Raw genomic sequence first — 26813 nt, forward strand, 5'->3', positions numbered from 1 at the left:
TGCGCTAAACAATGATTCATTGCGCATTTACATTTTATAAAAAACAACATAATACAAATCCAAATACATTACATAACAATACACTATGGTCTTGATCCCCTATATGGAGATTACATACTACATTCACTCCTCAAACATTCGTGGCCAATACACTCTTACAAACAATCTACATGCACTGAACAAAGTGGTCCTAATGACACCTTTCCTTTTTTTACTAGATTGACTCCCAACTTCTATAGAAGTCAAAATACTTTCTCTCTTTTTTTATTTATTTTTTATACAATAAAGAAACAAAAAGACGTTGTTAGTAGGAACATCTCAAGTGGGTGCAAAAAGGACCAAACTGGTCGACGCGTTTCGAACCTCTATCTTTTTGGGTTCTCTTCAGGACCAATCAATTTCTGTAATAAAGAAACAACAAACCCTCTTTAGATAGTTAAAACAACTAGGGACCTCTAAAGAGCCATCAGCGACTGAGCACACCCACCTTAAACAAGTGCGTGAAAGTGGAATCTTAACTGTCTGCAACCAATCCAGCTTGCCCTGGGGCTGTGAAACACAAATGAAACCCACTTATATCATCATTCTTTCTGTCGACAAAGTTACAGAGAAACACAAAAAAGACACACAAAAAGACTACTGTAAGTGTCCATTTAACTCACCATTCGGAGCGAATCCGTTATCTGAATTGGACAGCCGCAAGCTAAAATGGAAATTGATTTTGAATAAATCGGAGTGTGAATGGGTACCCCCAACCACTTGGATCTAAAATGAAGCCCATGTTGGCTTACCGAATTATGAGACGGCTGACTTTTCACGATGGAAAGATTTATTTTCTTTCTAAAAGCGAAAGGAAACACTAATCGGTAACTTCTTTTTGAACACGACGGGCTACAGAAAAAAGCCATTGGATCCTGGGGGAGCCGCTTACCTATTTGAATTTGCCTGCTCATCTCACGTTGGAGTCCCGTGCCGGCATCTAAAACCCAAAGGCGTCGAAAATCGCCGTTAGTATTGCTCGGCTGGCCCTATCTATATACAACAAACTATGCGAAACTATCAGCGGGAGGAACTGCTTACCGAGATCACTCCATTTCTCCAGCGCTTCATGGCTGCATCAGTCCGTTCACGATACTCCTGGGAAACCTGGGGCGGTTAACAACTAAATGCTCCCGGGTCGTGAAATCCCGTTGACTCATGGGAATTGGAGTGTTAATGTACCGATGGTTCAGCACATGATGGAACATGAAGTTCTTTGATGGAATGCTAATTAGTAGCCTTATTGGTGTCTATATGCTATGTCATCATCATTAAATACGAACAGACGAAAAACGGGCACGTATGATAGAAAAACAGAGTATCACGCTATAAAACACGGAGTCTATACCACTGGTCTGAAGATCTCCGCTATCTCATTTAAACCGTTGATTGCCGTGTTAAATTTCATGATAAGCAATGCTTCACGCTGACTTAAATGGCCCTCCAAATCCCCCCCACGGGGGTCTCGCTCAATTTTCGAAATACTGTCCATTTAAAGTCTTCCTCCCTATGTGTCTTTGCGGCCCAGTGGCTGACTAGTGGGGCATTTTCCACTCGTCGTCGAATCCTCGACTTGTGCTGGGTAATACTCTGCCGTGCCTCCTGGGTGGTCTTCCCGATATAAAGCTTTGGACATGGGCAGGTGACTGCGTACACGACATTCCTGGTTTTACAATTTGTAAACGTGTTGTGTCTCCAATGAATGTTATTAAACGTGAAGACATCTCCTTCTATAGCTTGCTCACAGCATGTGCAGGTTCCGCATTTGTGGTGTCCTGCAATTGGTGGCAGATCTAACATGCTTCTCAAAGTCGGGGGTTGCTGTTTCGGTAAAGCCGCTCTCACAATGTAGTTGGCTATGCTTTTTTCTTTTTTATATGCAAACAAAGGAGGGATGGAAAATTCCTCATGAAGATCCTTGATCAAATGCCAGTTGGCGAGGATGAGTTTTCGAAGTTGGTGTGTGTTGGGGCAAAACGTTGTGACACAGACTGGTCTATTGGCCATTTTCTTTGTTCTTTGCTCCAACAGTGTTTCCCTTGGTGTCCACCAAGCTCTCTTGAGAGAATGTTTGAGTAATTTTTTGGGGTATCCCCTCGCTAATAAACGATCTTTTAATTTGTTCGCATGCACAAAATACTCCTCTTTATTTGAACAGTTCCTGCGAATCCGCAGGAACTGGCCGTACGGTAGGTTTTGTCTCAGACTTCGAGGATGATTGCTGGTGTAATGTAGCGCCTTATTCCTATCCGTCGATTTCCTAAAAAGTGTGGTCTCTAGATGTCCACCTGCAAGCCCACTAGCAGCATTTGTATATACAAGCCCTGGGCACTCCTGGTGCACTTTACTGGGGTCTGACAGTAAACCAAATAAACCAATCATGGAATCCAACCAACATATACATTTTTAAATAGGGAGCACTTGCACTGTGGCACTGGTTGGCAGTGGCACAGTGCTCTGAGCGGCCAACACCATAAAAACACATGAGGCACAGCGACAAAAAGCGGAAGGGAGACTCACGCTAAGGTGCCAGGTCTAACAATATTCCTATACACATTGTTGCTAGTGCTATTTTTGATGCACCCCCATTCAGGGGAAGGTATCAAGTCAGAGCATCCACTCTTGTGATGTATGAGTCTGGAATATTGTTAGAAATGGGTTGTCTGGTTGCATAGGGTTTGCACCTAAGCCAGGCAGAATCCACCACTCTAGTCAGCATAACGGGATTACACATCTAAAATAACCCCTGCTCACCCCCTTGGTAGCTTGGCATGAGCAGCCAAGCTTATCCCAGAGGCAGTGTGTAAAACATTTGCATTTAACAAAGAGTAATACAGTGAATACACTACAAAAGAACACCACACCATAAAATATTCCAAATTTCTCTGGGTAAAAAAAGACCAAAGTGATAAAAATCCACCATACAGTAATCAACATTGCCAATAAAGCAAAAATAGACTTTATATACAGTTCCTTGAAGTTGATACCTCCATCAGGGGCTTTCACAGCATAGTGAACAATAAATCCAACAGTTCTGGCCTATTGTGGTGTTGTGGGCCTGTAGTAGACCTGTAAAACAGTACCTTTGGAGATGCTGGGCGTCGGACCTTGTGGTGATCTGGAGGAGCGGCGCCGGCTGTCATCGGTTCTGGAAATTGGTGCAGGAGTCGTCTGGTCCTTGAAGTCACGGGTGTTGCCGGTCGAACTCCTTGAGTTTGAAGTCAGGAGCACCGGCGTTGGCAGGTGTCGGGCTGAGATGTGAAGTGGAGCAGTGTGATGTGTGGTGCCCTTAGGTCGCGGTGCAGATAGCAGCTCGGTGACGGTCATCCAGGTCACGGTGCAAGCAGCGTCGTCGTTGCTGAAAGGCTGTTGTCATTAGACCCAAGGCTGCAGTGCAAGACGGGACAATACAGTGTGCGGGCCCACAGGTCATGGTGTAAGCAGTGGTGTCGGTTGACGATCTAGAGTATATGGCGCTGGAGTCGGTGGGCCACAGCTGCAGTGTGGAATGGGACAGTCATCGTGTAACTTGCGAGCAGTGCCCCCAAAACACTGTGCAAGCAGCTGCATCGATGTCAGCTTGGAGAGTTGTCGGTGGTGGGGCCAGGACTGTGGTATAAAGCGGAACGGTGCTCTGCGTTCTCAACAAGCAGTGTCCACAGCTCACAGTGCAGGCAGTGGCATCGGTGACGGTGTTGGAGCATCTTCGGGGATACCAGTGCGGCAGTGTAAAGTGAGGCGGTGCAGAGTGTGGTGTCTACAGGTCACGGTGCAAGCAGAGGATCGGTGGTGGCATTTGACGCATCCTCGGTGAGACCAGGGTTGCAGTACAAAGTGCAGCGGTGCCCTCTGTAGTACCTTCAGGTCACGGCGCCGGCAGCATTATCGTTGACGGCGTCAGGTAACCTTTTTCCTCTGTGGCAGCTGAAACCTACAGTTCCAGAAGCCGGTACCCAGAAGATGTTGAAGTCTTTAATTTCCCTGAGAATTCCAACATGAGGGAAGGTCTACATCAAGCCCTTGGAGAAACTTAGAATGCAAAAAGAACAGTCCAGTCCTTTTCCTGCCCAACACAGAAGCAGCAACTGCAGGCCAGCTCAGCAAAGCACAGGGCGAAGTGGTAGTTTCTCCTCACAGTTCTTCCAGCACTTCTACCTGGCAGGTTCCTTAGTCCAGCAGTAATCTAAATTTCTGGGGTCAGGGCCCCTATATTTATGTCACATTTCCCTTTGAAGTTTGCACAAACAAAGTTGGCATACATAAACTATTTCTGCCAGGCTCCCTCCAGGGGGTGGAGATAGAATTGTGGAAAACAGACACATTCCATTCAGGTGCAGGCAACAACTCCTCCCACTAATCTAAATGCAGCCAGGACTATTCAGCCTGGTTATGAGTCACCCAGGAAAGGCAGGACTCACCTCATACCCCCCTTGTGTCTGTTTAGTGAGAATGCACAAACCAGCCCCTGGAAGTCTAACATCCAGACAGCGAATGCACAACAGACAGAAGCACATAGATGGTAAGCCACAAAATTACCCGCTTTCGACAAGTGATATTTGTCAAACACACAATATCAAAATCATCTTTACTAAAATATGAATTTTTAAATCTTAAGTTCAGGAAGCCTAAACTTCCTTTTGCTATCTTGTCCCAATGGAAAGTTATGCTTGTACGATGTTACAAAGCAACTCCCATGTCAGCCTAGGGGACAGATAGCCTTGCAATAGTGAAAAACGTTCACTAACAGGATATGTAAAACACACCAATCCATGTCATTGCTTTCACATACACTGCACTCTGCCAATGGGGGTACCTTGGCCCTAACTGAGGGGTTTGGGCCTGGCAAGTGAGTGCACGTGCCAGGTCGACATGGCAGTAAAAACTGTGCATAGACATTGAAGTGGCAAGTCTGAAACACCTTTGAAAGGCTGCCTGCACAATCAATGCTGGAGGCCCACTACCAGCATTTGATTTACAGGCCCTGGGAACACACAGGGAAATGTACTAGGGACTTAGTAGTAAATCAGATAAGTGAATCATGGAAATACCAATACATAAACACAATTTACATGGAGACCTTATGGACTTTAGCACTGAATAGCAGTGGTAAAGTACCCAGAGTCCTAAAACCAACAATAACAAGGTCAAAAACAGAAGACCAAAAAGCAAAAAGTCTGGGGGTAAACCCGCTGAAAAAGCCAAGTCAAGCAAATCTCAAAAAGGGTGTTTTGAATAACGAATAGGAAATTCTGTAGTGCATTCATCTTGTGTAATGCAGCATTGCCTAGCAATGAAATCAAAAGTTTCCAGTGTCCCATATCTGCCTTGTAATTGGCTACAAGTGTCATTAAATGTTCTTGTATAATTCTTCCTTGTTCCTGGTATTGTATATTCCTAACTATATAGACTCTTCCCTCATGGGCCCCAATCGATACATCCTGCCAGCAGGTCCTAGGTTGCGAGGGGATAATACGACTCATTTTGACCAAAATAAGTGTGGGCCTAAGAATTGACCAAACCAATGAATTATCGTTAAGATCCTAATGATCAATTGTTCAATGCTTACTCATATAAGAGGATATCCTCATCGGACACCGGAATTATGTCCTCCCAGTCATGGTCTCTTCTCCACCCTCTAGGGGAGAGAATGTGGCCTAACAGCTAGAGCGGTTGATCTTGAAGCTGGGGAACCAGGTTCAAGTTTCAGCAGCAACTCTCAACATTCTGTGATTCTAAGCAAATCACTTAATTTCCCCATGCCTAACAAAAGGAATGTGTCTGTCTGAAACGTAACTGGTGCTCGTGTAAAGCACCCAGATACCTTCAGGTCGAATTAGCGCTATATAAAAATCCCCCCTCAACAAAAAAACTCTAATACATCACAGAGGATCCAATTTACCAGCGGTTCAAGATCCAACATGAACAGGAAGGGCTGTGAGGATGGTCCTGTTTTTTTACCTGTTCCCAGGGTGAATTCTCTAGAGACCCCCCTACCCCAATAACTCTGACACTTGCCCTAGGTTCCATACAGGGGAGTATTATCCAAGATATAATACTAGGACTGAATCCCATTTTTCTTAACATATTTATCTGGTGAATCAAATGTTTTTTCACTGATTTTATCCTTGCTGGTTCTCGAATGATGTACACCCTTTGCAAGAAGGGTCTCCTTAGGTTATGTCTTGCAGACATACATGGCATGAAACCTGATTTATCAAGGTAGATCAACCTATCAATTACTGTATATGGGCAGTTCACTAGGACCTTGACAAGGATCCTCACCATCCTATTCAATATAGAAATTGGGCTATAGCAGGCACATTCCTCAGGCAGGTTACACTAATTGTTGACCAGCACAATGTTGGCCATCCTAAAATCTAAAAAGAACTTAAATTTTTCTTAAAATAATTATCTGATGAATCAAATGCTTTTTCAGTGTCCATTGAAATTATCACCGCTGGTCCTTGAATTATATTCACTCTTTGCAAGAAGAGTTTCCGTAAGTTATGTTTTTCCGACCTACATGGCTTGAAACCTGATTTATCATGGTGGATCAACCTATCAATGAATGCATATATTCAGTTCACTAGGACCTTGGCAAGGATTTTCACCTTCCTAACCAATAAATAGATTGGCCTATATGAGGCACATTCCTCGGGCAGCTTCCCCGTTTGTGAATCAACACGATGTCGACCGTTCTTTGAACAAAAAAGAACTTCCCCATTTCCCTGTTTTTTTTATAACATTTGACTAGTGGACTTCTCCAGCTTACTGTTCAAGCATATAAAGAATTCAGCTGCTAGCCAATTTGGGCCTGGAGTTTTGCCCTACTTGGGTTCTTTAATTATTCCCCCAATTTCTTCTGCCTTTAATTTCTCCTCAAGGGTCTCTCTGTCTTCTCGTTTGAGGGCTTCAATTGTGAAATCTTTAATTGTTTTGTCTATTTCCTTGGGTGAGAGCTCTATACAGTCCCCGCATCTGCAAAAGCAAAACTGGAGGTCGCGCATTCTCCTACATCGCACCGAGGACATGGACCAACCCCCCTCAATGCATCAGAACCTCCTCCTCACTTCTTGAGTTATGCAAGAATCTGAAGACCTGGCTCTTCCAGTAAGCACCTTGGGCACCTCACATCTACACATCTGCCCAAGGGCCTGGATACCTTCTTGCAGATTAGTGCACTATACAAATCAATATAACATAACATAACTCTGTATTTGTATAAAAGTATATTTAGAAATATCGCAGACTTTAAATCAATTTTGTCATGATAACATGGATTTATAATGTACACACACACTACATGCTTAAACAGTGCACAGCAAATACAGTTTAGGATTTGAGAACACAATACACAGGGGATCTAATGGACATAGATGATTGTCATGAAAACGCACTACTCTCTTCAAGGCACCTATTCTGTTTTCTACAGATGCTGTTGGACTTAGCCCTATCTGCAGGGTCAACCCCAAACGTTTTGCTTTCACCCTCCTGTTCTTTACACCTGTTTTTGTTGGCTTTTAGGATTCTCCACACTTTACCACTGCTATCCAGTGCTAAAGTGCTTGTGCTCTCTCCTTTAATCATGTTAAAAGTGGCTTACACCCAAATAGCACATTTAATTTAATTGTAAGTCCTTAGTAAAATGGTACTACATGTACCCAGAGCATATAAATGAAATGCTACTAGTGGGCCTGCAGCACTGATTGTGCCACCCACTTAAGTAGCCCTTAAACGTATCTCAGCCCTGCAATTGCAGCCTGTGTATGCAGTTTTAATCTGCCATTTCGTCCTTGCAAAACAAACCTTTTGCCAGCCTAAACCTTTGTTTTCAATACATATAAGTTACCCCTAGGGTAGGCCCTAAACAGCCCATAGGGCAGGGTGCAATGTATTAAAAACGTTGGCCGTGTACTCTTGACTTTTACATGTCCAGGCAGTGAAAAACTCTTAATTTGTTTTTCACTTCTGCAGGGACTGCCTCTTCCAAATTGGATTCCCTTATTACATTTAAAAAGTGGTAACTTTCAATTGGGAGCAAGTAGGAAAGTCGAGTTTGGTCTTTAAAAGAATTGTAATTTAAAACCCTTTTTTATGGTAAAGTTGGATTTTAAGTCACGGTTCTGAAAATGCCACTTTTAAAGAGTTGACATTTTCTTGAACCAACCATTTAGTGCCTGCAGGCTGTATCCTGGGTCACATGACTAGATATAGATGGCTGTTGGTCCTTTTGCATTACTCCTAGACAGTGAGACAAAGGGGGAATAGGTGTTGGCAAAATGGGCCATCTCTGACTTGATAGGGAGACAGAGCTGTCACCTACCACACTTGCACATCACAAAGACTGCCTTAGCACACTCACAAAGGGTTTCACGCTAGGCTATTGTGCCCCAGACAAACTGGGGTGAGGGCACGGAAGAGGACACTCCAAACTACTTTGGGGGTGAAAACCCCTAGAAACTTCTCCTACTTCTAAGTTGGCACCAGGGATAAATAGAGGACTCTCAGACCCAACTCTCTTGAGTACACATCTGGACTTGTAGAAGACTCAGGAGAAGAACTGCTGTGCTGCCCGCTGCAAGAAGGACAGCTACTGGGCTGCATTGGTGCCTGAGTAAGAAGATCTAGACCTGCATTTTGAACCCGGCACCACGAGTGTGTCTCCAAGGGCTAGTTAGCTGGCCTCCTGATCAGAGCCTCAGGGACAGAAAAGGCTCCAACTACCTTGAACCTAGAACCTAGAACCTGGACTATGTCTGCTGTGAGTCCTTCCAACAAAGTGGCACCACTCCAGTACTGGACCCTTAACGTGGGCCTGAAGGTTCTCTGCCAGCCCAACTATGGTCCAAGCAGGACCAACACAGCACGATGCATCACCTCGAAACTTCGCATTGGAACTGCAGCTGCATAATGCATCCCCAATGCAGGACCTTGCAGCTCCTCTGAACTGTCCCTGCGTGACACATCCTCAACGTAGGACCTCACTTTAGAGCCCCACAGCTCCTCGGAAACATCGCTGCACAACGCATCCTCAACACAGTACTCGCATTGCAGCCGCAGCTACAATGCACGGCAACCAGGATTTAAGGTACTTAGTTCAGTGGGCCTATCTTGGTACCTGTATCTGGCCCATGCTCCATCATACTGGGCCTGAACTTGTGCCTTTGTCCCGCTCTGGCACGAACAGATGACCACAGTTGACGCTTTGAGTTTTAAAGCAATATTTTAACCTAGACCTTTAAAATTGCATATTTCTGGTTCTACTAATTGGATTTTAGTCATTTTGGTATCCGATAAATTATTAAATTCTACTCTATTCCTTTAAATTACTGTGGGATTTATCTTGTGTTTTCACTTTATTATTGTTTGTGTGCAACATAAATACTATACACATTGCCTCAAAGTTAAGCCTGACTGCTTTTCTGCCAAGCTACTAGAGGGTTGAGCACAGGTTAATTTAGAGTTTGCTTTTGTTTCACCCTGACAAGAATTGTGGTTTCTCCTTAAGTTGGATTTTACGCCTTCAAACAGAAATTTCTTACAGATACACTAAGCCAATATTTGCCACATCATCTAATTATTTGCCTTCTCCAGGATGCTGCTTCTAGTGCATTCAATTCAATTCAGACCCCATAATACGGCTTTTGAGGGTCATAAAACAACATCCCGCTACTGTGCCTTATTGGAAGCCTTGATTCACCACCGGCAGTACTTCATTAAGGGTACAATGGTCACTAATACATCAAAGAATCATGGAAACATGGCCCTCGCCCCCTTGAATGCTAAACAACATCTATAACTTGATGTACTGGACCCCTTAGGGCCGTGAGCCCTAGTACCACTGCACCTGCTACACTAATGATAGCTATGCCACTGACCACTTGTCTCTCAATTACATGCAATAATAAAACAATCATTTGTAAAGCCAATAGGTCTGTTGTTATGTACCACTTTTTTGAGTTTGCAATGCTTGCTTTGTTTTGTCATGGTTTTTGTAAAAGGTTATTGTTGGGAAGCTGCTGGGTACTCGGCAATCATAATAAGAACATTGGCAAAAAGCCAAAATATGCTTTGGTCTCAAAAATCATACATTGTCATTCAGAGTAGTCCCTGGCACTGAAGGGTACTGTTTTGTGTGTGAATGCGCTCCTTGTGAAAGAACAGAATGCTGTCATTCACAGGGCAATTAGCCAGTGGTTGAAGTGGGCTGACCCTTTGTGCTGTATAACCTAGTGCACAGAAGAAAAATTTGAATGGCACAATACAAAAAAATGGATTGAGAGGGCTGGCGGAAAGTCCCTGCAAGTAACCATATTATACATATAATTTCAGTAAAGTCTAAGGGGCAGATTTACAAGCCCCATGCGCAACATTTACGCTGCCGTTGCGTCACTTCTGTGACGCAGCGGCGGCGTAAACCATGCGCCACGTTGCGCCACATTTACAACGTGACCCATCTAGGGAGATGCGTCACGTTGTAAAGCTCTACGCCACATGAAACCTGCATTAGGTTAAATGGGGGCGTTCCGGTGCAGGGTGGGCGTTCCGTAACAGGAACACCTCGTAAAAGTGACACGGTGAAATCTACAAGATTTCACTGAGTCACTTTTACGTCTATGCTACGTCAAAACCCTGCGCCTGCTTGAAGCAGGAGTAAGGAGTAGCGTAGCATGACAGGCATAGTGCGCCCCTGAGCATTGCTGGAGGCGCGTCGCTCTTGCAACACGACTCCAGCAATGCGCTGCCCTTACGCCACAGGATTCAACACGCATCGCCCTATCCTCGCGCCACGGTGCGCCGCATTGTAAATGCGACGCATTTGTGGTGGCGCAGGGAGGGCATTGCTTGTTGCGTTTTTTCTGGCGCATCCCTGCTGATTTGCAGAGATGCACCAGAACTCGTAAATCTGCCCCTCAATGTCTTGGTTGAAGTCAGACTTTAAAACATGAATATTCAGTCGTCTAAGGCCTGCATGAACTGAACCCTATGAGCCACAGATCAGAAGACCCTCACTCCCTTCACCCTGAATGTTAGTGCTGCTGTGACAACCCTGTAGAAGACAGAAACCAGACAAATGCACAAACAAGCAGAAACAAACAAATGCTCAAAGAAGTGGTTTTGAAACGAGTTTGTCCTGATCAGCACTCGAAAGCCATTTATTTTGCATTGTTTGTTTTGTAAAGTGCTGAGGCGCTGCAGGTAGGACACACGGCTATTCTGGCCTCCAGCTACAAAACCGGCACCTACCATCAATAAACAAGCATTGGCAATGCATCGGTTTTGCCTATTTAATTAATAAAGGGCTGTTTTCATAAATCATCTTCAGGAGAAGGAAAGAGCTCCCTAACAGATAACATGGGAGTGAAGAGGATGTGGCACAGCGACCAGAGCTGCTGGCTTAAGAGCTAGGGATCCCAGTTTGAGTCTCTGCAGCGCCACGCAACATCCTGTGATTCTATGCAAATCACTTAATCTCTCGAGGTGATAAATTGTTATATAAATATGCTGCAATATAAAAGGCAAAACTTTATGAAAATATAGTTCCACTTAAGCAGATGTTAACAGTATTTCGGCAGCAGGAAACTGATAAAAGAAGCAGATGAGGAACAAGCATTGATAAATGCAGGAAAATATGCTACAGCCAATAGAAATGGAGGAAAGGTTAGTATCACACACAGGAATCAACGAGAAGCAAGGGAAGAGAGGAGGCGAGATGTAAGTCTCTTTTAAGTTTATATTAAAAACCACAGATTTCTCAAGCACAGCGCAAGAGCTGTGCAGGCGAACCTTAAAAAGTGCCCCCAACCTGCCAGCCTACTTTGAAAACCCAGCCATTCCGAGCCTGTCGGTAATTTTGAAAATCTCTTATAGTGTAAATGTACTTTTACCATCGTTAACATGCTTTTGGATGTTAAGGACGATGTATGTTTTGTTTTTAAGGTCCTGTTAGTTGACTCAGGTGGCAAAGAGTTTTGCAGTGGTGCTATTCTAAATTCCCTATTCGTCCTGACTACCGCTGAATGCACTAGTATGCACCCCAATTTCAAGGTAGCAATTGGTAAGTGGGGACGCAATATTTCTTTCTGTTTCAATGTAGTGAAAGAATGTCATGGCTGTTAAGGCTATTCTGAGGTATTATTTACTTTTGTATCAGAGGAAATACGTAGGATTGTGTTCACTACCTTGACCATGATATATCAATGAGAAATCTATCAAAACGTGTCATAGCTGTCAACGGGTTCCATGACACGAGGGTGATCTTTAAAAAAAAAAAAAAAAATTAATATCTTTTTATTGATGTTTATTATGCATTCCAGAGAATGTAATTTAATTGCAAAGCACAATATTAGCTGGTTGACAAAATAAAAAAACACATCCTATCGGAAAGATTTTCCATGACTTACTATGGCTTGCGACAGTTTTTAAATACATTTCGATATTCCAATGAGATACTTGTTAGTGCATCCCCCCATTCAAGAACCCATACAACAAACTCACATGAATATAAGCTTTCCTATTTACTAAAAGTGTATTTCATCCCAAAAGTGACGATGCACAACCTTCTTTAAAGGGTTATCATAAGACACCCATAATTATCCCTACCTCTTAAACACTATACTTCGCAGGCCCAAGATTTCCATTTCCTTCTATTTTAAGCCATGCAATTAACTATTGCATGGTACCAGGCTTCCCTCTGACTAACCTTTTACACTCATCCACCCCTGAGGCGACTGAGGATTTCTATTGAGAGGTAACATGAGAGATGGCGACTAACATCAGTATAAAAATAAAGTGTTCATCGCCAACATGTTCTGATTTCTCAAACTCCAAGAGAGGGAAGGATTTCCACCCAGATTATCTTTCCTACTACCTGAAACACCCCTCTCTAAAATATCTCTAACCAATAAAAGGACCAAAACATGTGAAACCACCCCCCTACCCCCTTTCGTCAGCACATTTTGAGAATTCCTAGATACGGAGGGGAATACCTTATTAGGTGTAAGGTACAACATCCAGCCATTATAAAAGGCCATGTGATGAAAATTGGCTCCTCTTAGACTAGAATAGCTGAGATCGTAATATTGACTGGTTTGACTCCTTCAATTAATCTAATTTCTTTACCAGTGTAATCCCATATTATTTCTCGGACAGTAAGTCATAAATCCTGAGGTAAGCTCTTTTTGTCAAAAATGGGAACAGCTCAACTCTCAAATCTTCTGAACTGAGTTTAAAAGCAGTGTCCTCGTCTTGTGTTTAAATTGTGACACCATCTGGTGTACAATAAATCACACAGTTCCGCATTACAATGCTGGCAGTAGGAAACTAAACCCCCTGGTCATTCTGGCTGGCTTCCAATGGGCACAAGGAGCCCATCGGGCAGTTGGAACCGGCTCGTAATCCTAAAGGGCGGGCATTTCTGCTCTTGGGATTATGATACACGGTTTCCATGCTGTCCTGCTCGACATAGAAACCATGTCGTAAAGTGTGTTTGAGGGCCCCTAGCCGAGCCCCCTTGGGTCGGGCTCTAACTTGGGGCCGAAGGGGCACCTATTGTGCCCCCTTGTTGATCCCTGTACCCCTTGACAGGCATCTTGAGGTGCCTGCCACGGGGAGCAGGGATGAACAGCACCTCCCATTTCCCTAGGGAAGCATGTATTACGGTCGGTTTATGGCCGTAATGTATGCTACCATAGGGAAATATAGGAATGCGATTGAACAGTGTTCGGTCGCATCCTAATTAGGCAGTCGGGACCGCCAATCAGAGGTCGGTTGGCCCCAGGACGGAGACGGTGTCGGACAGACTTAAGTCCGCCCAACATCGTAATTAGGCGCCTAATGTAACCTGATTAACAATTTGTTTATTACTGATCCATACAACTTGGACTTCTCTTCCCAAGAGGGGAAGGTTTGGAACCTCTGCAGACTGAACTGTACAGCAGGTAGCCCCATATAAATCAAAAATAAAAATGGGATGGCCATTCACTTCTCTATCAATATAGGGGCCACTTTGATCTAGCACTAGGACTGGTCCAAGCAAGCAATCCTCCCCGCTCCTCAGGCACTGTCATTGTTAACTACTACCCGCAATTTCTTAATTCAAAATCATCGTATTCTGTTGATACCCTGCATTATATGGCATTTGATTTATTATGTTTTTCGGCATTACTGTATCTGTTGTCATGGGCACTCAAAATGATTTCTAATTTTGCACATTCTGCTCTGAGTTCTACATAGTCGTCATCATGTTATTTCTCTGTATCTGTGAAATGTGTTCTTATTTTGCCTGAATCCTATTAGGATTCTGTTGACACTCCCTTTTGCAATACCCTATTCTTCCACAGAAATGACACGCTGTAATATTTTTCAAAATCTCAGCATTCACATTCATCCCATCACTTTTACCACCTTGCATTACCTGCTTCATTGAATTTGCAGAAAAGTCATATTTGGACCCATTTGATTCTGCAACACTTTCTCAAACTGCCTCATGTGAGCAATCATTATTTTTTCCTCTAGTGTCTTCTGCTTTGCCTCAAAGTAGTCACTACTATTTTTTACCAGCATTAACATCTCATCTAGCCCTTCATTGGCCAACACAATACACTCTTCTGAATATGATTACTAATCTCTGTCCACAATCCATTCACAAAACAGAAAAAAACACTAACTCTGGTTTCCTCTGGATTTGTAACTCCACAATTTTTCTTGTAAATATGCATCAACAGTTCATAAAAGGAATAGACTGACTCCTTTGGCTCCTGTGTGGTTCTCAAAATCTTAATATCTCACATAGGAGCAACTGGGCGAAAGGGCAGGGTCCAAAGAGGCCACTACTTTACTGTCTTCCAGCGGTATCAAAAGATTTTGGAATAGATGACTCACTCACTTTATCGTGACATGCTTCATCATCGGTGCCTATCCACACCCTGGTAGGGGGATACCACCAGTTCAGACTCAACCAAAGGAAGATTGTTGGGAGTTCCTAGATAACATGTGACTGGATAATACAGGGGTCCAGATGGGAAATTGAGTGAAAGATTTAAAAATACCACCCAGTATTCCCAAAGAAGGATTTTTTATTAGTAGGGCACTGAGGGTATAATTAAAAAAGATATTACAAGGTTATGATTGAGATTCTACTGTTCAATTCACCTTGGCATTTTGAACTGCTAGGATGTTTCGGTCAACACAACGAGTCCAATTGGATCTACGGCCTTCTTCAGGGCTGTATGTGTATCCCTGCTTAAAAATGACACATTTATTCCATGTGCATAAATGAGGCCTAAGGCTCTCACCTGGGTCTAAACTCCGTCAGTAGATTATACCCTAAATGCTGTTTGTTCTGGGGTCATGCGTATCTGGCACCTGGTGCCAACATATAGTCACACTTGCATCAAGGTACTGGCACCGCCTGTAACTTCAGGTCTCTGCTGCTCAGATCGCCGCTGAACCAAAATCCTATGCCAATTTATGTTTTTTCAGCAACAATTTTTAAAAAATATTTCTTCATCTTCTAAATCCATTTTAAAATGCTGTTTTATATTTTTCATCTTGCTGATATCTATCTCTAATTCATCAGCTAATTCTTCTTCAAATTTGTAATGTGCTTCATTCGGACACCTAGCACCTTCTTTTAACAAATACCTCATTAAATCAGAATTGTAAGTCAATAATCTGTTCATATCTACATTCCCTTGCATCATTTCGCCAAATGTAGTTTTTAGAATACCAATACTTACTTCTTTAGATTGTGGCTCTACCGTTACTGCCCTCACAGGTATAACCTGTGTCTGTATTCTGACAGCACATTTTCACTTGTACTAGTCACTGCCGCTATTACTGTAATCTCTGCTGATGCTCTCTGTACCCCTCGATTAACAGTCTGCATGATGGTACTATCTCTACCAGCACCCGACTGAACCCCTAAAGTAATATGGCTTGTGTTTCCTCACCTGACTATATATCGAGGCGATCTAAAATTCAAAAGCTCACTGATGAGTGTATCATCTGTCTCTTCATCTGTCTCTTCATCCTGTTCATACTTCCTTTTAATTTTATCTTTACCCTGCTCTTCTTCATCAGTAACTACACCAGGAAATGTTTTCACACATTCAATCATACACTCCTTCTAACTCTTCTCTTGTCTATCCAGTTGGCTCTCAAGCCAATGTCTAAATGAACTCTTTATCTCTTTAGAAGCTTTCTTTATCTCCTTCTCATTAGTCATGCAATCTCATTTATTAAGCGCCTCAAACTTTGTAGGTCTGGGCGTCTGTTTCAAATCATACATAGAATGTCTAAACAAATCAAACTTCTTAACAGTATAGGTACCCCTTAGTGGAAACTGTAGAACTTCATCATGGGCAGTATATTTATTCCATTCCGAAATCCATTGACAATTATAGCACCCAACCTATTTCATAATTTCATATGCTGGTGTTCCTTCAGCTGGCATTTTCTAACCCTCTCTAGGCATCTCTGTTCATTTAGGCTGTGTTACTAAAATTCACATTGTTTATTCCCACAAAAGCACACTACTAACTAAAACAAAAAAAACACTTCAAAACCAAAACAAGCAGTTTAGCAAAGAGTGACCAATTACTCCATGGCTGTCAAAGGTCAGCCTATTTCAGCACAACTTCATCAGTAAGAAACCAATCAGAGTGCTTCTTTGTGATGATGTATCACCAATCTTAGCATGACTCCATGGCTGTGTAACCAATAACAGCATGACTTAGCCGTGAAACAGGAAAACTATTTCAAAACCTCCCTTAAATCAAATAACTTTTTGTCTGTTTTCCCTAGAAAGGAATGAAAAGTCAAGTACAGCAAACAGAACCCTTTTATGCCCATACTAAGGATAAGAAACTGTGACTCAATTTAAACCTCTATTCAAACTAGGTAGACTCCGGTCCAGCAGTCATTGGTCAGTGCGCATGCTGCTGTGCACTCAAGAGCAAGTTACATTAATCAATATTAAACACACAACTTGGAAAAGAAATGTGTTAGCTCTACACACCGCTCTGACAGACAAATAATCAACATCTTGAGATCTTGGACCTATGATGAATCCAATAACCACCTCAATTCAATTTAATAAACAAATAAAACTTCAAATGTGATTACAAATATGGATGATACATCAACACAACAGTAATCAATCCACCAATTGAGCCACAATCAGCATTGCATACCCATCACCAGAATCTCATACTTTAATGCACATTCACAAACACAGTTTCACCCTATTCATACTTATACTCGAGTATTGTTCAGGAATGCACAGCCAATACAGCTAGTTACTTCCAGGGAAGATCCAGCATCAAAAGTTTGGCAAGATTCCCCAAAAACATTTTCTCCCTCGGACCAGGCATTAAAGACTCAAAAAATCACAGAAAATCCTTGAGGATCCTTTTAAAAAGGAGGTTCTCTTATTGTATGCTAACAAATGTTGTGGTACCCAAACCCCAATAATTTACTGAACCTCAATAATCTATACACCCTGATTTTCACCAGTTGTGGGTTCCAATACCACCATTGTGAGCTCCCAATGCCAGCCCAACTGTTCTCCTAGCCATCTTGTGGCCACGGCTTACAGAGACAACCACCAGGGCATCAGGGACAATGGGCAGCTGAATCCCCCACATCTCCTGCTAAACCTCTTTAATGTGTCTGTTACGACACATAGTCAACCAGCTGGTGGCAGGATCCAGCATTTTCTACAGGGGTGTTCCAAATTGGCCTTCCCTTCCTTTCTACCCCACTGTACCTTCTACCACCTTCAGGGTGACTGTCTGAGGACCATCAGTCCTTTTCACACACAGAAGTGTGGGTCTTTTGGTGAAAGAGAGTGTTCCGGCATCAGAAATTAGGGACTCTGTGTTATTCCCACTACTTGCTTGTGCCGAAAAAGGAAAGAGGCCTTAGTTCTATTTTAGATCTGTTCCCTCTCAGCACCTTCCTGTGGAAAGACACATTCAAGATGCTCAATCGAGAACAGGTCCTGTCTGCCCGGGACCCCGGAAACTGAATTGTAGTGTTGGTCCTGCAGGATATTTATTTCCAAATCCCTATTCTGTAGGCCGTCAGGCACTATCTAGGGTTCACAGAGGGCCAGGAGCTTTTTCAGTTGCTGTGCTCCCTTTTGGCCTCATCATTGCCCTTCCTATGTTCACAAAATTGATGGTGTGGTCTCAGCACATCTTCGAAGGTCAGGGGTCCCAGTGTTCCCCCCTACCTCGATGACTGGCTGAAGAAGGCGGGCTCACCCCAGGCAGTTGTCCACCACCTCCAGAGGACTGTAAACCTTCTAGCATCATTAAGGTTTACTATCAATGTTTTGAAGTCACACCTGACTCCTTCGCAAATGCTCCCATTTATCAGTCCCATTCTGGGTACGGTACAGTTTTGTTCTTTTCCCATAGAAAGTCCTGGACATTTGACCTGTGATCTTGATGTTCCAGTCTCTGCCCTGGATCTCCGAGCGAATGACTTTGCGGGTGCAGGGATTGTTGGCCTACTGCATCTTGCTGGTATGAATGTCAAATTGTATATGCTGGCTCTGTAGTGGGATTTCAAGCCCAGTGGGCACAGCACCAGGGGAATCTGTCAGACTGTATCCAGGTGTCGGAGGAGTGTGAAAAAACAAAGCTGGCTGCTGGACCGCAATTGATCATTGGCAGACCCTGTTCCTTACCCCACCCAGTATTGGAAGTGGTGTTGAATGCATCACTTTCGGGCTGGGGAGGCCTTCTGTGAGAAATGAAAATCAGAGGACTCTGGCCTGTGATGGGGGCTCAACTCCACATCAATCAGTTGGAGTTGTAGGCAATTCAGTTGATGTTGAAGGTGTTCCAGCACATCTTTATAGGAAAGAAGGAATAGGTGATTATGGACACCACCACCATATAATACTGCAAAAAGCAGGGTGGGATGGGTCTGAGTCCTGTGCCAGGAGGGACCACCTCCTAAAGTGGTGGAATGTCAAAGGATTTTTCTAATGTGAACCACCTGATGGGATATTTAAAACCAGGGTGGACAAACTCAGCCACCGATGCCTAGCAGACCACAAATGGAGCTACATCCAGAGATGACGCAGGGCATTTTCCAAGAGCTTAACCTAGGCTTCATCTTTTTGCTTCTGCAGAGAACACACAATGTCAGCATTTATGTGTAGGGGAGTTCCTGAAGAGGTGACCTTTCCCAAATGAAATATGCCTAGAGTGTTTCCAGTACACCTGTAGGCCTTCCTGACACTACCCATCCTGCCCAGATATCTGAAGATCAGGATAGACTGGGCCCAAAACATCCTAGTGGCAGTGTATTGGGCAAGGAGAGTGTGGTATCCAGAACTCCTGGGCATGATAATTTGTCCTCCAATGAAGCTAATGCTTTGTGTGTATCGCCTGTCGAAAAAAAAGGGCAGAGTCTTGCACCTGGGCCTGCAAGCCTGCACAATCTGCATCTCCATGCATGGAGACTGACTGGGGACACTTTGCTGCATTTGACCTTCCTCCTGAGGTTGTTGATGTCTTATTGGTGATGAGAAATTCCTCCACAAAATTGATATACACCAGCCATTTAGACAGATTTGTGACTTTTTGCAGCACCCACCAAATTGATGTACTACAACGTAAAGTCCTGATTCAAAAAGGTAAACTTATACCAAAAGTCTACGTCTTGACCAGAAATCTAAATTTAGACCTAAAGTCTAACTTTACTACCACTAAAGTTAGATTTTTGGTCTAACCTTATACAAAATGTCTGACTTTACTACTAGTAAAGTTTGACTTTCGGTCTAAACTTAGACTTCAGGACTAAACTTAGACTTTTGGTCTAAGTTTATCTTTGTGAATCGGATCCGAGTTGTCAGAAGTCCTGTTATTTGTTTAGTCCCTGAACAACACTGTTAAAGTTTATTTGCTTGCCTTTTCAGCTTTTTGCGGCTGCCTGATCAGCCTTCTTTATATAAATCACCTGTTGTGATAAGATTATTTAAATGTTGGCAACACTTGTTTCCAACAAAGCACCAAGTAATGCCACATTGGGACTTGAACTTGTCCCTAACCTTTTAGATATGCACTTGTTTTGAGCCACTACACAGCTGTCCATTAAGACTCTTTACATTAAAAACAGTCCTCCTCATCACCACAAAATCGGCTTGGCATGCGAGTGACCTGCAGGAGCTCTCCGTCAATCTAGTGTAGCCAACATTCTTCATAAACAAACTGGTGTTGAGGACCTGAGCTTCCTTTCTACCAAAAGCAGTCCCTCCATTTCAAGTCTGGCAGGCTATTTGGACCCCAAAAGAGCACTAAGCGTTTACACAAATCACACCAAAGAACATTGGGTAGACAATAAGCTCTTTGTGGGATTCTCTAGGGCAAAGAAGGACAAGGCAGTGCAAAAGCAGACTATCTCCTGAAGGATTGCTGTTTACATCAAGATCTGCTATAGCTGCAATCACAAAGAAGCACCTCCAGCAGGATTATGGGCTCATTCTACCAGACCCAAAGCTGCTACCACGGCATTGGCATGCAGAGAACTTGTCCTGGACATTTGTCAGGTGGCTAAGTGGAGGTTGGTATACACACTCAAGAAGTACTACTGCCTACTCAGGTCTGTAGAGAAGGGCATTTGGGCCACTTGGTCCTTCAGGACATTTTGGTCTGAGCCAGTTCACAGACCAACCACCGGGGCAGGTACTGATATGGTTTCTATTCACGAGGTGCGGAATCTGTGGTCAGAAGTATCTGACAGAAGAACAAGTTACAAATGTCAAGAATTCCTGTCATGCGAGGGGAGGAAAACGGTAACCAGCGAAAACGGACTACATTTCCCAGGATGCTTAGCGGTTGAGAGGTTATGTAAACAGGAGAGCTGTTACATAACTCAAGGAAAACACGCCCTTATGTAAACAGGAGAGCTGTTACATAACTCAAGGAAAACACGCCCTTATGTAAACAGGAGAGCTGTTACATAACTCAAGGAAAACACGCCCTATAAAGGGAGGAACCGGGAGGTACAACGCTGTCGGATATTGTGTTTACACCGACGTACCTGCTTAGTGAAGAGCAGTGTTCCGGAGTGGTGCTCCAGTAAGGCAAGAACGGAGGTAGGTCGAGTCGTTACTCCCTGGGCCGTGTCTTGCCCCATCGTCACCTGTGAAGGACCCGGAAGCTCTACCGGATAACCATTGAGCTTCGCTTTTTGACTCGGCTGAGTCAAAGCGCAGTGGCGCTTTTGCTGGTTGGTGTCGTAACTCCCAGCCCGACCAGAGATACAGGGACTGCCAGCTGTAACGCACACCAGGAGGTGTTTGCCGCGTTACAGACTCGGGAGTCCACAGGATCGATCGATCGAGCGGCTGCTCTCGGTTCAGTCTTCTTTGCTTGTGATTGGGGTATCGGTGACGCATCACCAGGAGGTGACTCCGCGTCCCGGTGCAGTCTGAGGAAGAGGTTGAGCGGCTGCTCCCTTCAGGTAGAGACCCCGGCTGGGTGTTTCCCTGACTCCTCGATTCTCCCCAACACTCTGCGTGCCCCTCACAGCCTACCGATTGGCATTGTCGGCCATTTCATTTCTGCCCTCTGTTGGCATACGCCGGGATCGGCGTATATGCAGAGGACGGTTAGGACCATCCGTGCTGTGGGCTGGTAACGTACTTAGCCTGGAGGATTCCAGTGACTATAACCTTTGTTTATTCCTTGTATTATTTTTGCCTTCATTAAAATAACTAAACCTTCACAAGTGGTTGCGTTCTCATTATCGTGTCTGTTAAACGATCCTGAGACGTTCAGGGCGTTACAACAAACCTTCGATAATGCTCTTTTTGTGGATATTCTATCTAACAGCAGATTCCTCACTGACCTTCTCACCCACCCATTCTGTGAACTGGACTGTTTTCTATCTACAAAGATTTAGAGATCTGCACACTGGTTATGTCAATTTGCCAATAGTCTCTGCATCTGAGGGCACAGAGAGCCTAATAAAGCAACTGACTTCACCATGCATGGGTGGTGCTTGTATGCGGCTCCGCTCATCACGTGTGGGCCAGAACGACATCAGCGCAGCATGTTACCATCAACCAGCATGGAGGAGTAATGGTTTAAAGTTCCTTTATGCAAGCAGATGCTTGAGGAATGATCACAAGGTAAGGAGCCTGTGGTTAGACAGAGTTTCCACCAGAAACAGTGTTACCAAAAACAAGTAACTTGTTGTTGAAGGCTAACAATCCTAAAGAACATGCTTGGATTTTGTTATAATGTATCACATAACATGCTCTAACACCTGTAACATTGTTTCTTCTTAGGAATTGTTGGAATGACCGCAGCTGATGACCAAAGACAGATGATTCCTGTGCTTCAAATGCATACACACAGAAGGTATTCTAAAGAGAAAGGAGAGAATGACATTGCATTGCTTCAACTGAGCAAGCCTATTGAGTACAACACGCACCGTCTGCCCATCTGCATTCCAGAGAAGGACTTTGCAGAGCACGTTTTGATTCCACAGCAAGTGGGCATCATCAGTGCCTTGCGACTTCAAGAGGAAGATGTCTTGGATTTATTACCGCTTCAGTTCCAAGTTACATATCTTCAAAAGGAGATGTGTGAAGCATTGCTGAACATTACCCACACCAACCGAATGTTCTGTGGGTATTCCCAGGAGATTATAAATGGCACACTGGCTGGTGGTGGTGTGTTTGCTGCTAAACAAAATGGCACTTGGTTTCTGACAGGCATCACAGGATCTTGGTCAATGCAAGGCAGTCACCTCAATGTGGTACTGTTCACCAAAGTCTCACGATACATCACTTGGATCAATGAAATAATGAAGTAAAACTCAGTCCAGACAGCCTAATTTGTTAAATTAAGGCTTCCACTGTTTCTGCAACTGTTTGATTTAGATGTCATACTGTTCATATTATATGTGCTATCATACACAGAATAGCGTATTTGTGAGTTTAAAGAATAGTCTTGTTTTGCCTTACCTATCCTCTAAAACTGCGTAATACATTGGACCATTGGGCCTACACGTCCCTAAACCATAACTAGAAGAGTTACATTTTGGTACTCATAAAGCATAACTTTTTTTTAGTTCTTTGGCACAAATCCTAAAGTATATGCTCTTAAAATTACGTCATGATCTGAAAGCTAGTTTGTGCTTCATGCTGTACAGTTAATCTGTGTAAAACTAGTTTTCCACATTCTTGAGACTCAGAGGTGCTCGTCAGTCCATTTGACTAGTACTGCCTTGTGCTTCTCATTGAAATGCCAAGTTTAGAGGCAGCCTCATGTAATCAAAATATCCATAAATAAAAACATAAGTACAATTTCTTGAGGGTGACCTAAAAAGAATTGCACTTGAGTGCCTGGATTAGTAGGCCAATACCTTAATTTCCCAATGGTTTTTTTCTTTCCACTCTTTATTCTATTTTATTACTCTAATCATTCCTCTGTTTTTAAGCTGTGTCTTCAGGTCACAGTGAGACAAAGCCAATTGTACCATTTTTTTGGGTCAATAAGAATCATATTTCCGCACGAAAATCAAAAACAGTTTCTACCTCTGCATGCTAAAAAGCATACACACTGATCGTTTAAACAAATTTGTGATGGTTATTTTATAGAGCTAGGCTTGTTTTTTGCTTAATTTTATTTCTTTTTTTTTTTGGCAGAGGCTTGCAATAATGCTAAAAAAGTGACCATTGCACCATCTTGCTTATGCCACACATGTAGGCTTTGTCAATGCTTGTTAAGATTCACAGTGGTGGCTCCTCCACAATGCCGGTGGAGAGTCGCCCCACTGCCTGGCTCAGAGCCAGCAAATGTAAACCAATGTTCTTGCATCATTTTAATTTACATTTTCCGGCTCTTATCCAGCCTGTTGGGAGGGGCGGGGCCAAGGTAGGGGAGGGGGGAGGAGGAGTGCTAGTGTACTCCACTCCCTAAGTGTGCATATGTGTTTTGGCCGGCCGTCTCATGCGACACATGCACACTTATGTTTTCTACAGCCCAGCTGCATTGAGCAGTTGGGCTGGAGAAACCACCACAGACTTCCTGGTCTGAACAGGGCGTCTTTCCTGCCTGCTCATACAAATCACCGTAATACTCTGCAGCACGGGGATTGGACAGGGAATCTGTCCCAGGGACTGCTTGGACCAGCAGGTAAGAAGACAGGAAGAGCTGAGGAAGCCGCGAGGAGGCGCGACGCTGGAACGACTGGTGGAAAAAGATACCACCCTTAGTTGATGGCAGCCACCGCTGCTGTAAGTGGAATATGAAGTTCAAGAAGTCAAGGCTTACTCTCGTGGGCTGGCTTGGGTTTAGAAACTGAGATTTAATCAATACATGAATAAAGTACAATAAATGAAGGTATGGTCAGGGCTGTTTCTTTTTTTTAAAGAAAAAAAGAGTAGTACTTTATTTACATAAAGCAAAAATGGTGGAGTAAAGAGGTGGTATCCTCTGCACAAGAAGTAGGCTAATGTACTTGAGCTGGTGATTTTGGAGCATGGCGGTACTTTTGGTCATCGTGCCACATACATGCAGTTGTGACAGAAGTCTTCATATTGATTCAACATATAGGTACCGGGAGGATGATCTGATTTGCAGAGATGATTATGGCATGCAGGGGGAGCCACTCCCATCCTAAGCAATCTCTGACATCCAAATAGCATCAGACACCTGCCAACAATAGCTTGATAGTGAATTCACTCCGTTCACTTTTTATCTCTTTGTATTTTGTCCATTTCCTTTGGGCATTTCATAATATAAGTGGTGTCGGTTGGTGTCTTAGAATCCCTGGTGATCTGAAGCACTTTGAGATTTTTGCTTTCAGTTCTGAACTATTTTCAGCCTCTCCGGGGATGTGTGGGTGTCTTATCTCTTCTCCTAAACCTGGACACAATATATTGGGGAGTTGGCACATGGCCGTGGCATTATCTAGGTTTGAACACATCACCTTAGCTGAGCCATTCTATAGCTATCTCACAAACGTGGGAGGGCATTGAAGTGTCTTTTTTCTAGCATTGCAAAGACAGACCTGCTGGTTGCTTCTCAAGTTCTCATGCTCGTGAACCCTTATGGCAGGCTAATTTTCACCATTATTGCATCTTTGTCTATAAAACTCAACCATTCACTAAACGTAGCTGAAGTAATCTTGTGAGTGATAGAGAGATGGGAATCATCTATAACATGCATGCGAGGAGATTAAGAACAGCTACTTTGTGGGTTAACAATTATCCTCAATAGCAACCCAGATTTGTAGGCCACACTCACCTGACACAAGAACATAGGTACCATATTCTTTACTGAAGAAAATAATATACATTGTGCATTTGTAACATACACAGGGGATGTAAGGAATCACGTTACAGAAGAATACACAGATGTACAGGTTGTTGTATGCAACTTTACCCCTGAACTACAAACAGCTAACACCAAGTACCAGTCTCATCATATGCCACTTGGGGTAGTAGTATTGCCTCTTTAGAGGAGAGTTTCACTTTGGAATAACCAGTTCCTCTGTGGACTGGTAAAGTTCGTAATAATTATGAAGTAATTGGAGCATGGCAACACTAGATTCCAAGCAAAGGAACTCCTCATACTTTAATCTGACACAGATTTAATCAGCAACTGTAGTTTCGTTACATTGCTGAATTTTTGTCTGTACCTGCTATTATTTTTACATAGCCTATAAAAATTCAATACAAAGAAGTAAACAAATCATTATTTTTGCAAGCACATCATTAGTACTGCATCATCCAGTATATGGCATTTCATTGTTACTATTGAGATGGGTCTTGCTAATAAGTTGTTTGTAGAAATCATTGTATTCTGTCTCATATATTTGTTGAATCTACCTCTTACCCATTTCCGTTTTCAAATAATTCTAGCAGCAGACATAGAATTGCCATGGTGGCACAGCCAATCAAAACCTAAATAGTGAGTAGTCATCATGATGTGCTGGTATCCACAAAGCAGGGATGGAAATTAACACGTTGATTTTAAAACTGAGTCTCCCAAAAACGTTTTTCTTCAAAGTCACCACCTGGGATCTGTGTTTTGATAAATTATTTTTATTGATATTCAACTGTGCTAAAACATTTATTTCAATACCACATATTAAAAAAGAATCAAAAAATTATACCATTATTTCAGTTTTAGTTCACTACCCAGAGTATATTGTGCCCACAATAAACTGTTATATGAGTTAACCTGTTTGTTCTTTTATTGTCAAATGTTAAATGTTCCCAGTGTATACTTGAGTGGGTCATACGTTTTAAAAAAATATCTTTTTCATTCAAGGAGGTTCTTGCAATTTCATGAACACAAATCAATAATTTGTATTTGATTCAGACCTCGTCTGAAGTCAACAAATTTCATTTGTTCAGTTTCCTTAGAATAATCCCTTCTTTCACTTTTATTGGTTGCCAAATTTTAATCTGTATATATTCCAGAGCATAAGATAGAAAAGGTGGAATTTGTGCGCTATAAACCTCTAGCAGGGATTTAAAGTGCCTCTTCCCTGTTGAGGAATTAAATCTCTTTGAGGCCCTAACATGGGAGTCGGCCTTTCCCCCAGGTGATGAAAGTGAGAAGCATTTTGGAGATTATATGAGAATATTCGGCCCAAGTAAACGTACACTTTCACTACCTCAATTGGTTTACCTCCCAAAAAACAAGTAAAGGGCGAAAATTTCCTTCTTCCTCTAAAAGGTAGAATTTTAGTTTTGGATATATTAGGGACCAAGAAGTTTTCTTTTGCATATC

The 26813-nt window shown here is 43.0% G+C and overlaps 1 protein-coding gene across 1 annotated transcript in view; it reads left to right on the forward strand.

Annotated features, from left to right (window-relative positions):
* The window catches only part of PROZ (protein Z, vitamin K dependent plasma glycoprotein), a 219946-nt gene extending 193689 nt beyond the window's left edge, over window positions 1-26257 (forward strand). The window contains exons 7-8 of the mRNA XM_085622318.1: window positions 11980-12097; window positions 22352-26257. Of these exons, the coding sequence (XP_085478444.1) occupies window positions 11980-12097; window positions 22352-22881 (648 nt within the window). The 3' untranslated portion in view covers window positions 22882-26257. The remainder of the gene's footprint in view (window positions 1-11979; window positions 12098-22351) is intronic.
* Window positions 26258-26813: the final 556 nt, after the last annotated feature.

This window comes from Triturus cristatus, chromosome 8 (genome assembly GCF_964204655.1).
Source record: "Triturus cristatus chromosome 8, aTriCri1.1, whole genome shotgun sequence".
In the NCBI taxonomy this organism is placed as follows: Eukaryota; Metazoa; Chordata; class Amphibia; order Caudata; family Salamandridae; genus Triturus; species Triturus cristatus.